The 12,187-nt window shown below is 42.8% G+C and overlaps 1 protein-coding gene across 2 annotated transcripts in view; it reads left to right on the top strand.

The window, feature by feature from the left end:
- The window catches only part of MOB4 (MOB family member 4, phocein), a 116,198-nt gene extending 109,094 nt beyond the window's left edge, over nt 1–7,104 (top strand). For both annotated transcript variants that reach the window (XM_069985336.1, XM_069985335.1), the window contains one exon: nt 6,114–7,104. In XM_069985336.1, the coding sequence (XP_069841437.1) occupies nt 6,114–6,245 (132 nt within the window). In that variant the 3' untranslated portion in view covers nt 6,246–7,104. The remainder of the gene's footprint in view (nt 1–6,113) is intronic.
- The last annotated feature ends 5,083 nt before the right edge of the window (nt 7,105–12,187 follow it).

The raw sequence follows: 12,187 nt of genomic DNA, 5'->3' as shown, positions 1-12,187 counted from the left end.
CCCATACCCCTAGACCTGAGAACAAGCATGAAAAAAGGGAACTTTGACTCTCAGGGAAAATTGCCTTTAGAGTCATATGGTTTGAACCTCAAAAGAGGAAAATGAGAGGGAGGGGGAATGACCTGGAAAGAGCAGTTTAGGGAGAGAAGTACTTCTCTCCCTAAACTGCTCTTTCCAGGTCATTCCCCCGCCCCCTCATTTTTCTCTTTTGAGGTTCAAACTATAAGACACTAAAGGCCATTTTCCCTGTGAGTCGTAGTCCTCTATCGCCTCATGCCACCTCATAACTTTCTTAATCACTTCTCTACCAGGCTTCCTTACTTTCTATCTACTGACATTTCTGCTCTCTTCTTGGGAAATTAACATCCCTGTTGACAACCTAATCTCCCCTTCAGCTGCTCAGTTTTTTTCCCCTAACCTCCTACCTTGGCCTCTCTGTATTCTAACTCTTCAACCCACAAGGATAAGTATACCATGGACCTGGTCTACTCCAGACTTTCCCCAGTTCCCCATTTTACTAGCTCTGTGCTCTCAGACCACATCCTTCTCTCCTTTACAAATTCTCATCCTCCTCTTGACACGCCGAACTCACTTACATACAAGAACCTTTGTGCCATCAACACCCAACAACTCTTAGACAATGTACAATCATTACTGCTCTCTATTTTTCCCTCTCCTGTCCTAATCGGACTGCACACTTTCAAAACCATCCTGAACAGACTTGGAACCCTATACCCCAAGCAGCCCAACACAGATGGCCACAACCCTGGCACACATCTAAAACACGTTTTCTTGGACTGTGTTCTAGGTGTGCTTGAACGTCTATGGAGGAGATCCAGAACAACACCACACCTTCTACATTATAAGTTTGTGCTCAGAAGCTACTACTCTGCTCTTCACTCTGCTAAGCAATCCTACTGTACCACTCATATCTCTTCTCTATTCATTAACCCAAATCTTAAAGCGTAACTGTAATTTCAGGGCCATTTTTCTGAAAACATTAAATATCAACAGTACATGCGATTTTAAGAAACTCTGTAATAGGTTTTATTTACTAAAAGAGTTTCCTTCTGTACTGAAAAAGCAATCTCCCAGCCTCCCCCCTCACATCAAATGAAGCAGGATTTCTGTCTCCATTATGTGGCTATGGAGAGGGGAGGGGCTGTTAGGAGTGACTGAGCACTGAGGATTTCTGCAAAGCACAACACCCTGCAATCTTCTTTCAGTAAGTTCATAGATAAGCACTGACCTTTCTGACACCTGAATTTAGCGTTTAGGTGCCCAGAGAGTCTACAAACAGCTGACCTTCATGTCACCTCTTCCTGCTCCCTCATCTTCCTCGGCCCCTCCCCCCTCCATAAGGATAGAATTGAGAGAGCAAACCCGTCTTCACTGGCTTCTCTGTAATGAAGACGTGTTTGCCTGATAATGCACAGATAAGAAGTCAGGGGGGGAGGCTGGGAGATTGCTTCTTGAGTATAGAAGGCTTTTTTGGCTGATGAAACCTATTACAGAGTTTCTTAAGATCGCTTATACTACTGATTTCTGCAATAAAAAAAAAACATGACAGTTACGCTTTAATACCCTCAACTCTCTCCTCAAACCCAAAGGACAGACACACAAAATGGATACCAAGCAAAATAGATATCATCTCCCAGTCACCAAGTCGTGTTGATCCCATTCCCTCTCACGTTTCTTCCTCATCCCTCTCAGCCTTTCAACCAGTGACAGAAGAAGTCTCCAGACATGCCCTAGTGACCCTATTCCCTCACACCTCCTCCTGTCTCTCTCATGCTCTCACCACGTACTTAACTAAATACTTCAACCTCTCTATTTCTTTTGCCATCTTTCTCTGGACTTTTAAACACTCCATCTCGCCATAACGGAAAAAACCTTCTCTAGACCCATCCTGTACAGCCAACTATCAACCTGTCTCTAATCTCCCTTTTATCTGTAAACTCTTGGAAACGTCTGGTTTACTCCCGCCTAACCCACTAACTCTCTTCTTGACCTGCTTTAGTCTGGTTTCTGGTTTCTCCATTCTACAGAAACTGCCCTAACTAGCCTCTAATGATCTCCTCACTGCCAAATTTAAAGGCGACCGCTCTCTCCTAATTCTCCTAGATGCCTGCTGCTTTTGACACTGTAGACCACCATAGCTCCCCCGCACTCTGCTCCAATCTTTCGGCCTCAAGGACTCTGCTCTTTCCCGGTTTTCCTTTTTTACCTCCCTGACCGCTTCTTTAGCGTAATGTTTGTTGTCCCCATTTTCACTTCCTCTTACTGTTGGGGTTCCTCAAGGATCAGTCTTTGTTCCTCTCCTTTTCTCACTTTACACTATACCCATTGGACAAATTATCAGAGAGTTTGGTTTTCCTTATTATCTCTTATGATACCCAGCTATATACCTCCTCCTGTGATCTCACCCCCGCTTTTCTACAAAACACTAGTGACTCTCTGTCTTCCATCTCTTAAATTATATCTTCACTATTCCTTAAACTCGATCTTGCTGAAACTGAGCTTCTTATATTTCCTTCCTCTGTTAACCACAGTGACTTCCTTTTAAGAGAAACTTAAACCTTTGATACCCTTCCTTTAAGAGTGACTTTGGTACAGTGCATTAAGGAGCGACTTTGGTGCCAACCCTTTAAGAGTTAACTATATACTGTCCCTTTGAGACTTGCTTATCTACCGTCTTTTTAAAAGCGACTTAGGTACCACCCTTTGAAGAGCAACTGTCTCTTTAAAAGTGACTTGAGTACTGTCCCTTTTAAGAGTGACTTATGTACTGTCCCTTTAAGGGTGACTTTGGCTCTGCTAGATCACTGGCTCAGCTCTGCTGTGTCATGCGAGTATCAGCTCTGCTAGATCACTGGCTCAGCTCTGTGTCATGCGGGTATCGGTTCTGCTACATCACTGGCTCAGCTCTGCTGTGTCGTGCAGGTGTCATGCGAGTATCAGCTCCGCTAGATCACTGGCTCAGCTCTGCTGTGTCATGTGGGTGTCGGCTCTGCTAGATCACTGGCTCAGCTCTGCTGTGTCATGCGGGTGTCAGCTCTGCTAGATCACTGGCTCAGCTCTGCTGTTTCATGCGGGTATCAGTTCTATTTTGTTTTATACATAAAACACCTAAAAATAATAAAGCTAATTAACCTAATATACTGTAGCGTGCTTAATGGTCCGATCTATTAAAATAAAACAATATTGTTCCTGCACAGTAAATGACGTTAAGAAAAAGCTGTAAAAAACCACAGAGATTGCTTTTTTAAATTACATTTTATGTATAAAAAAAATTATAATTACATTTTATGTATAAAAAAAAAATTATAAAAAGCGATCAATACGTCTGATCTAGAAAAAAAATGTTACTAATAAAAACTAGAGCTCATGGCTCAAAAATGATGCCCCATATGACCTCGTAGGTGAAAAAATAAAAGCGCTATAATAAGAGTCACAATATGACCATTTTAAATATACCTATTTGCAAATAAGTTTTACTGCTAATAAAAATAGTAAAATGTTAGAAAACCTAGTAAACATGCATATTGTTGTGTTCAGACTAACCTATAGAATAAAGAAAAAAATGTCAGTTTTACCGTAAATTGCATTACTTAAACAAGGAACCCCCCAAAATTCACCCCATAAATGATATTAGATGCCATTACAAAGTACAGCTGCTCCTAAAAAAAAGCTCTCACATGGCCCTATAGGTGGAAAAATAAGTGTCATGGGTCTTAGAAGGCGAAGAGGAAAAAACGCAAAAGTGACAATTGTCCCGGTCCTTAAGGTCATTTCAGGCTCATTTAAGGACATTAAGGGGTTAATACTATGTATTGCCCCCTCTAACATCAATGACAGCTTGAAGTCTTTTTGTGGTAGTTGTGGATGAGGCGCTTTATTTTCTCAGATGGTAAAGCTGCCCATTCTTATTGGCAAAAATTCTACTGAGGTATATTAACTTTTGAGCACAACTGTACATGTGTATAATGCAAAGGAGAAAGGTCCACAGCTCCATATAAAACTTCAATAGTTTATTGCTTGGACATAAATACATTGTGACATTAACCCCTTCAGGAGCAGGCTAATATAAATTTTTACGCTTTTATTTTTTCCGCCAAAGCGCTTGCATTTTTTTCAACTACAGACCTACATGACCCCTTATTTTTTGCGACACCAATTGTACTTTCCACTGGCAGACTTAATTGTTCAATAAAGTATGCTTTGAAACTGGAAAAAAAATAATTTACGCAGTGAAATTGGGGGGTTTCGTGTTTACTCTATTCATCCTAGTTAAACTGACGTGTTATATATGTTCCTCAAGTAAGTACAATTACAATGATATGTAATTTATATAACTTTTATTTTACCTGACTTTTTAAAAAATTTAAACCTTTAACAAAAAAAAATGTTTAAAATTGCTGTATTCTCATCCTTAACGCTTTTATATTTTGGTTTATGGGGCTGTGTGAGGTGTCATTTTTTGCGCCATGATTTGTACTTTCTATCAGTACCTTGCTTGTGTATGTGGGACTTTTTGCTCGCTTTATTACAATTTTTCTAGATTTGATGTGACAAGTTTTGCTGGGTTTTGCGCTTATGCCATTTAGCCTGCGAGATCAGAGGAATGTGATATTTAATTCGGGTGATTACGCATGCAGCGATACCAAATTTGTTTAATTTTTTTATTAATAAAAACTATTTTTTTTTCTTATGCATACATTCAGAAGTCCCCTTGGGGAATCAACCACACACACACACACACACACACAAAACACCAGGGAAGGCTATTTAAGGCCTGACAGCTACATTTAAATGGCTAAATAGCTGGCGTAGCGAAAGGACCGTGCACGCTAATAGCTAATAGTCTGTTCAGAGCAGGATCCCCATGCTACCCCTCTCTGAAGCTCCCCACCCGCGGCAGGAAGTACAAAAACATGTCAATGTATTTTTATGGACCAGCAATTCACTATTGAAGTTTTATATGGAGCTATGGACGTTCCTCCTTTGCATTATTTATCAGCTGTGAACGGCCTAGCTTCTACACTACCTGGGAAACCTTTCTGGCTTAAAAACTCACATGGTGAGCTGACATCCCTATCTTGCATGTACATGTATATATCTGCAATGTCTTATTATGTCTGTATCATCCAGAAGTGCAGTGGAATCTGTTGCCACTATATAAATTAAAAATTATTATTATTATTTTTATTATTATTATTATTATTAGAGAATACATATTCTGACACTGAGCTTCTCAACCCGATCCAATGACATATACTGTAATAGACTGGATCCACAGTATTCCCTTCTCTAGGTTTCTGGGACAAAGCTGAGAAAACAGAGTGAATCCTCTACTCTTTGGTAGATGGAACTCTAAAGCCTGGGGATTCTTGTTCCAAGAGGACAAAACTGAATTTTGGAGGACTCTGGAGTGAGCCTGACTTCAGGCTACACATTAAATTCATAAAGGTCTTAATTCTCAAGATCCTCGTGCATTCCCTGATAAACACTTTTTTCCATTCCTGAAGGAGGAGAATTTCACAAAAGAATAATCAAGTTAGTTATTTCGGCATTCAAAGGCATTATTTACAGCATACCTTCCGTCCTATGGACATGTCAAAAAAGTTTTGTTCAGTCAGATTCCAAACTCTTTCCCTGTTCTGTGTCAGTAAAACTCTGTCAGTACAATAGCACAGTTTTGGAGCTCTCTGCATTACAATAAATGATGATGCCAGGTGTCCCAAGGTCTGGTCTGCAGTATACATTCCGTGCTCAAACCATATATTGCAGATGGCTCCTGACACATTTTCAAAAGACAAATTTGTAGAAAATACTTGGTGGTCTTTGATAAATTTGTCCACTAAAAGGATACATGGGACATGCCTTGGTTGTTTACTGGAGAAAAGATTTCTGCTGAAATGGCAAATGAGCTGTTGTAAATTACAAATGCAGGGGTTGTGTAATATTTAGAATGACAAACTGGGAAAAACTGAATGTACAAAGTATAAACCTTTTTTTTGTTTCTTGTACTATACTGTTTCCTACCAATATTATGACTTAACATAATTTATTTTATTTTAATGACATATCTTAATAGTTGTGCTTCTTTTCAGAATGAAACTTTCTTGTGTCATCGTTTTACAAAATTTGTTATGAAGTATAATTTGATGTCCAAGGATAATCTGATTGTTCCCATCTTGGAAGAGGAGGTTCAAAGACTGGTTTCTGGAGAGAGTGAAGCATAATGATATCTGTACTGTGTATTGCGTTTTTTCCGGTTTTGAAATTAAATGATTATATGTTCTATTTTATCAAAGGAAAATTAAAGCTTTTGGGAAAGTTTGTCTTTATAAATTACTCATAAAAAAAAAAACTTGGATTGTATGTTAGACCTTTGGCATGTATGACTATAACTAGTATTTTTGTTTAATATTGTGTTTGTATATTTTGTGTACAACCATTTTAGCTGTAGATCTCTTTATTAAAAGTCACAAAGTAGAAAAAATTATCATGTACATTGCCAATTTGATGAGAATGGTTACATAAATAATGGCCCTGCAATTAGACTTATGTGAGGTAAGCAAATGCTAAATTACATTCTTTACAGTAATCAAGTAAGTTTTTAATGATTGAATATTGGTCTTGCTGTTAGTTTAAGGGGATATGGGTTATATTGTCTTTAAATTACCTATATTTGTATAAAAAATTACATGGTTGTATGACAATTATGCATTATTTGTAGAGATTAGTGAATTTACAGTATTAACAAAGCAAAGCACTTTGCTGCACTCTACCATCGTCTGGTCAGGCTGCTGCTCTTGAACTCCAGTGCTTGGAAAAGCTTGATGCAGTTTTAGGAGATGTTTCCCAGGTCTGTATCCAGCTTTTCCAGGCCCCTGGAGCGAAGTTATAGAGCAGCAGCCTGATCACAGGACGGCCAAGAGTAAAAAAAAAAAAAAGTGCTTTGCTTTGTTAATACTGTAAATTCGCTTATTTTAAATTCTTTGCAACAAATTTTGATTTGAGACCTAGCATATTTCTAAAAATAAGTTGTTAAACTGTTCTACTGTAATAAAGTATGCTTTATTGTAAGTATTTAATCAACATTCATGTTTTATTTGTATATCGAAAGGGATTGAATCACATAAAAGGACTGCCGTTTTTCTAAGGCCCCGTTCCCACTGAGGAAAGGTAGCGGAATTCCGCGACGGAATTGTCCGCCACGGAATGCCGTTAGCCTCCCGCTCATAATGGGAGTCTATGGGAGGCGCGCGCTCCTGCCCTGTCCGCGCTGAATAATGAACATCTCCCATAGCCTCCCACTCATAATGGGAGTCTATGGGAGATGTTCATTATTCAGCGCGGACAGGGCAGGAGCGCGCGCCTCCCATAGACTCCCATTATGAGCGGGAGGCTTCCGTCGCGGAATTCCGCTACCTTTCCTCAGTGGGAACGGGGCCTAACACTGATTATTTCACTCTGTATTACAATACTTTGTTTTCCCAACACTCATAAATGCAATATGTTTACACATTTATTTTTAATTAATTTTTTTTGTGCAAAATCGAATGAAAACTAGGGCACACCTCATGCAGGTTATTACTGGCTGAATAGCTGCACTACCAAAAATATAAACTATCACTTGTGTGAAAAGTTAATAATATTGATTTTGTTACAGTGGCACCTGTCAATGGGTTAAAGGTAGCCTATCATCACTTTTATGGTTCAATATATTTTTATTAAAGAGTTTACATAATAACCATACATATAAAGAATACGCATCCAACAAGTATTTTCGGCTAGGTAGAGAGTGCCGACAAGATTATACAGAAGCCAAAAAAGAAAGAAAGAGGTCAGAAATTGGTAAAATAACATGTCACCCGAAGCCTGCCAAAATATGAAGGGTCAAATTACTCCCACTACACCAACAAAAGATTAACTGCAACATATGAGACCCTTGTAGGCACTTGGTGGGTAGACATTGTGCATATACAGAACAACAGCAAAACAAAAAAAAGGAAGGGGGGGGGTTTAAACAGGTACACGTCGACAAACACTGAACACATGGGAAGGGGTAAAGTATGGGGAAAAGGGAAATGGGGCATGAAAGTACCTGGGAAGGGGGAGAGGAAAGGGGAGTTATATTGCTGTGTATTAGTGTGCTATCCAAGTGTCCAGCTATAGCTAAAGAGAATGAGAGGAGAGGGAGAAAAGAGAGAGAGAGAGAAGGATGGGGGTTAGGGGGGAGAGGGAGTGTGGTAGCCCATCGCCATCCAGCCGCCAGGTGTCATAGGAAACCGGACCAGAGATCTATGTACCTCCAAGGGAATTATCTCCATCTAGCCATCTCAGGGGAGGACTGAAACATTATCCAAATCCTCCATTTAGTGGAGAATTTCTTACTCGTATTGTGCTCATCCGCCCTTATCTCCTCCATTCGCATCAAGGCGCCAAAAGCCTCGGCCCACATGAGTCTAGAGGGGGGAGTGGTCAACCGCCACAGCTTAGGAATGATTTGCCGAGCTGCCAAGAGGAAACTAACATCACTTTTAATGCTGCCTGAATTACAAGGCATTGAGGAAGTCCCCAGTGGTTTCTGCTTGCCTCACTGGCCTTTGATTGATACAGTAGCTCTTAACCCCTCTACATAAACAGGGAGAGATCTGTCAGTCAGTGCTGGTGAAATGGGGAGACTGTACCAATGACTCAGGCAGCATGAAAGTAATGGCAGGTTCCCTTTAACCCCTAGACGACCCTGAATGTACAGTTACGGCCTTGCCGCCTGTCACTAGGTTCATAGCAGCCAGGCCATCACCGTTAATGACAGGCTGCAGCAATCGCGCTGCAGCTCCTGTCACTTACCCAACCACTTTCGCGGACCGCCGGAGGTCTTTTACCTTCCTCAGTGCGGTCCGATCATCGCTCTGCTGATTGAGCCTGCCTGTGTCAGACTCAATCAGCAGAGCACCTATAACACTGATCAATGCTGTGCCTATGGCATAGCAATGATCAGTGTATGCAATCTATTGACTGCAGGTAAAAGTCCCCAAGGGGGACTTAAAATGTGTGGGGGAAAAATGTAGAAATGTTTTTAAAAAATACCCAAAAGCCCCTCCCCCAATAAAAGTTAAAATCACCCCCCCTATCCCATTATATAAATAAAACATAAAAATAATGAACCGTAGTGTGCGTAGTTGTCCGATCTATTAAAATATAGCAATGGTCATCGTGAACGGTGAAAGTCATAAGCGAAAAGAGGGGGAAAAGCGCCAAAATTGCTGATTTTTGTTATATTATATATAAAAAGAAATTAATAAGTGATCAAAATGTCCGAGCTACACAAATATGGTATTAATAAAAACTAAACTCCATACAGCCCCGTAGGTGAAAAACGAAAACCGTTATAAGCGTCACAATAGGGCCATGTTATTAATAATGTAATTGCAAAAAATATATATATATTTCATGGAAAAAAATATATATATAGAACATTAGAAAATCTGTGTAAGGTTACAAACCCACTTGCCGTATCTGCAGCGAGTCTCCTTGCTGCGTTTTTGCAGCGAGACTCGCTGCAGATCCTGGCCCTATACTTTCAATAGCAGAGAAACTCGCAGCAGGGATGTACATCCCTGCTGCGATTTTGTCTGCAGCCCGCCCCATTAACCCCCCGGCCGCCTGACATTATACATTACCGGGTCTCGTTCCTGCTTGCTTCGGGGCTCCCGGTGTCTTCACGGCCCGCCCGGCCAATCAGTGTGCTGCGGCGGGGCAGCGCACTGATTGGCCGGGCGGAACGTGTCGGGAGCCGCCGAAGCAAGCAGGAGCGGGGACCTGGTAATGTATATCCTGCCCGCCCCCCTGCAGCCCCCGGCCGCACGATCGCCCCCAGCCCCGCAGCCCCCGGCCGCACGATCGCCTGCAGCCCCCCGGCCGCACGATCGCCTGCAGCCCCCCAGCCCCCGGCCGCACGATCGCCTGCAGCCCCCCAGCCCCCGGCCGCACGATCGCCTGCAGCCCCCCAGCCCCCGGCCGCACGATCGCCTGCAGCCCCCCAGCCCCCGGCCGCACGATCGCCCGCAGCTCCGCAGCCCCCGGCCGCATGATCGCCCGCTGGGGGGCAATCGTGCGGCCGGGGGCTGCGATGCTGGGGGCGATCGTGAAGTCGGGGGCTGCAGGGCTGGGGGCGATCGTGCGGCCGGGGGCTGCGGGCGATCGTGCGGTCGGGGGCTGCGGGCGATCGTGCGGTCGGGGGCTGGGGGCGATATACATTACCTGATCCCGGCTCCTGCTTGCTTCAGCGGCTCCCGGCACAATCCGCCCGGCCAATCAGTGTGCTGCCCCGCCGCAGCGCACTGATTGGCCGGGCGGGCCGTGAAGACACCGGGAGCCCCGAAGCAAGCAGGAACGGGGACCGGGTAATGTATAATGTCCGGCGGCCGGGGGGTTAATGGGCCGGGCTGCAGACAAAATCGCAGCAGGGATGTACATCCCTGCTGCGAGTTTCTCTGCCATTGAAAGTATAGGGCCAGGATCTGCAGCGAGTCTCGCTGCAAAAACGCAGCAAGGAGACTCGCTGCAGTTCCGGCAAGTGGGTTTGTAACCTAAACCTGCATTTGGTTGTGTTCTGACTGTCCTAAAGAATAATGGTATTATGTCACTTTTACATAGACACAGTAATTTCCCAAAAGTTACCAAATTGCATTTTTTTTTACGATTTCACCAATGTATATTTTCATATATAATATTCTGGGGGTTCTGTCATACATGTTATGAAAGGTGCCATTTAGGAATAAGCGAACTTTTGAAAAGTTCGGTTCGGTTTAATCCCGCGAACTTTCGTGAAGTTCGTATTCGGCCGGGCCGAACCTAAAACGAACCTTACAATAACGGCTAAATAATTGCAGCTACAATAGTGGGAGTCTGATAGGGTATAGTTTTGTTTAGTTGCAGTTACAATGAAAAAAGTGGAAAAAATCAAAGTGCAAAAATAGTGAAAAAAAATTAGCCAAGGTGTAAATGATTACACGGGACATAGGACACAAAGTTTCTTGGACCCAGTAGGGTGGAAAACAGACATTTGACAGTCGAACCAGCAGCAATAATAGTACTGTATTGGACTCAGTGTGGAGGAGGAGGCAGTAGCACTTGATTGCAAACAGCCCAGTATGGTTAAAAAGAGACTATTTGAGGAGGAGGAGGCACTACCTGATTGCACTCAGGACAGTATTATTGAGAACAGACTAGTCATGGAGCATGAGGATGTTCAGCCTTGGAGTGAAGCCTGGGAATCCTTGCTGATTATGTTGGTTACAGCACTTTCCAGAATACGGACGAGTGGGATGATGTTCTTGATGCCTGCTCAAAAGGGATTAACAATTGGCACAACATGTTCGAAGAAACCTGTGCACTATGAGGTTTATCACATGTGCCATACAAAGTGTATGACTCCCTGCTGCACTGTAGAGACAATGTTCATCCCATTGTCGGCTACAACACTTCCCACCGTTAGTTGACCTGGGGTCAGCCATTCATATATCTCCTTCTACTCCCTGATGGTCCGGAGGAGCTCCTGCCCACTGTGGCTTCGTTCACCCAGGCTCACAAAATGGAGGACAGCCTGAGAGCTCGGGGTCTGACATCATTGGTAAGACACCGGGGCAGGTTAGATTTCAGTCAAAGCGGTGGGCGGTTGCAAGCTGGTGGAGGCAGAACTTGTGCAGAACTGGCCCGCTAAAGCACCGGGGAGGTGACCGTGGAAAGAATGGGCTAACTTTCTGGTGGTCTTCTGGGGGAATGTTGACCCAATGGGAAGTAACAGACATGTACTGACCTTGCCCATAGTTAAAGGACCAGACATCAGCACTGGGGTGCACGGTCTTGGACACCAAGATACCCAATGAGTCGCCAACATTTTTCTACACAACTGTGCAGAGATGGGATTTTTTCTTGGACTTTTTTTGTTTCTGGGACATTGATGGGACTTTTTTTGGACTTTTTTTTTTTTTAATTAACTTTTCGTTGTTGCATCTAAACGGGGTTCTTTTTTATTAACCTGATTTTAAAGATATGAACTGATTTTACCTTAATAAATTCGATACGTTTGAACAATGAAGTTTCTTTGATGTGTCTTGGTTAATACTCACAGACAGCTGTCACATTACATTTTTGATTAGGCAGCATCCAG

This window comes from Dendropsophus ebraccatus, chromosome 9, assembly GCF_027789765.1.
Source record: "Dendropsophus ebraccatus isolate aDenEbr1 chromosome 9, aDenEbr1.pat, whole genome shotgun sequence".
Lineage (NCBI taxonomy): Eukaryota > Metazoa > Chordata > Amphibia > Anura > Hylidae > Dendropsophus > Dendropsophus ebraccatus.
Note: the sequence above shows the minus strand (reverse complement) of the source record. Positions and strands in the feature narration are given on the sequence as shown.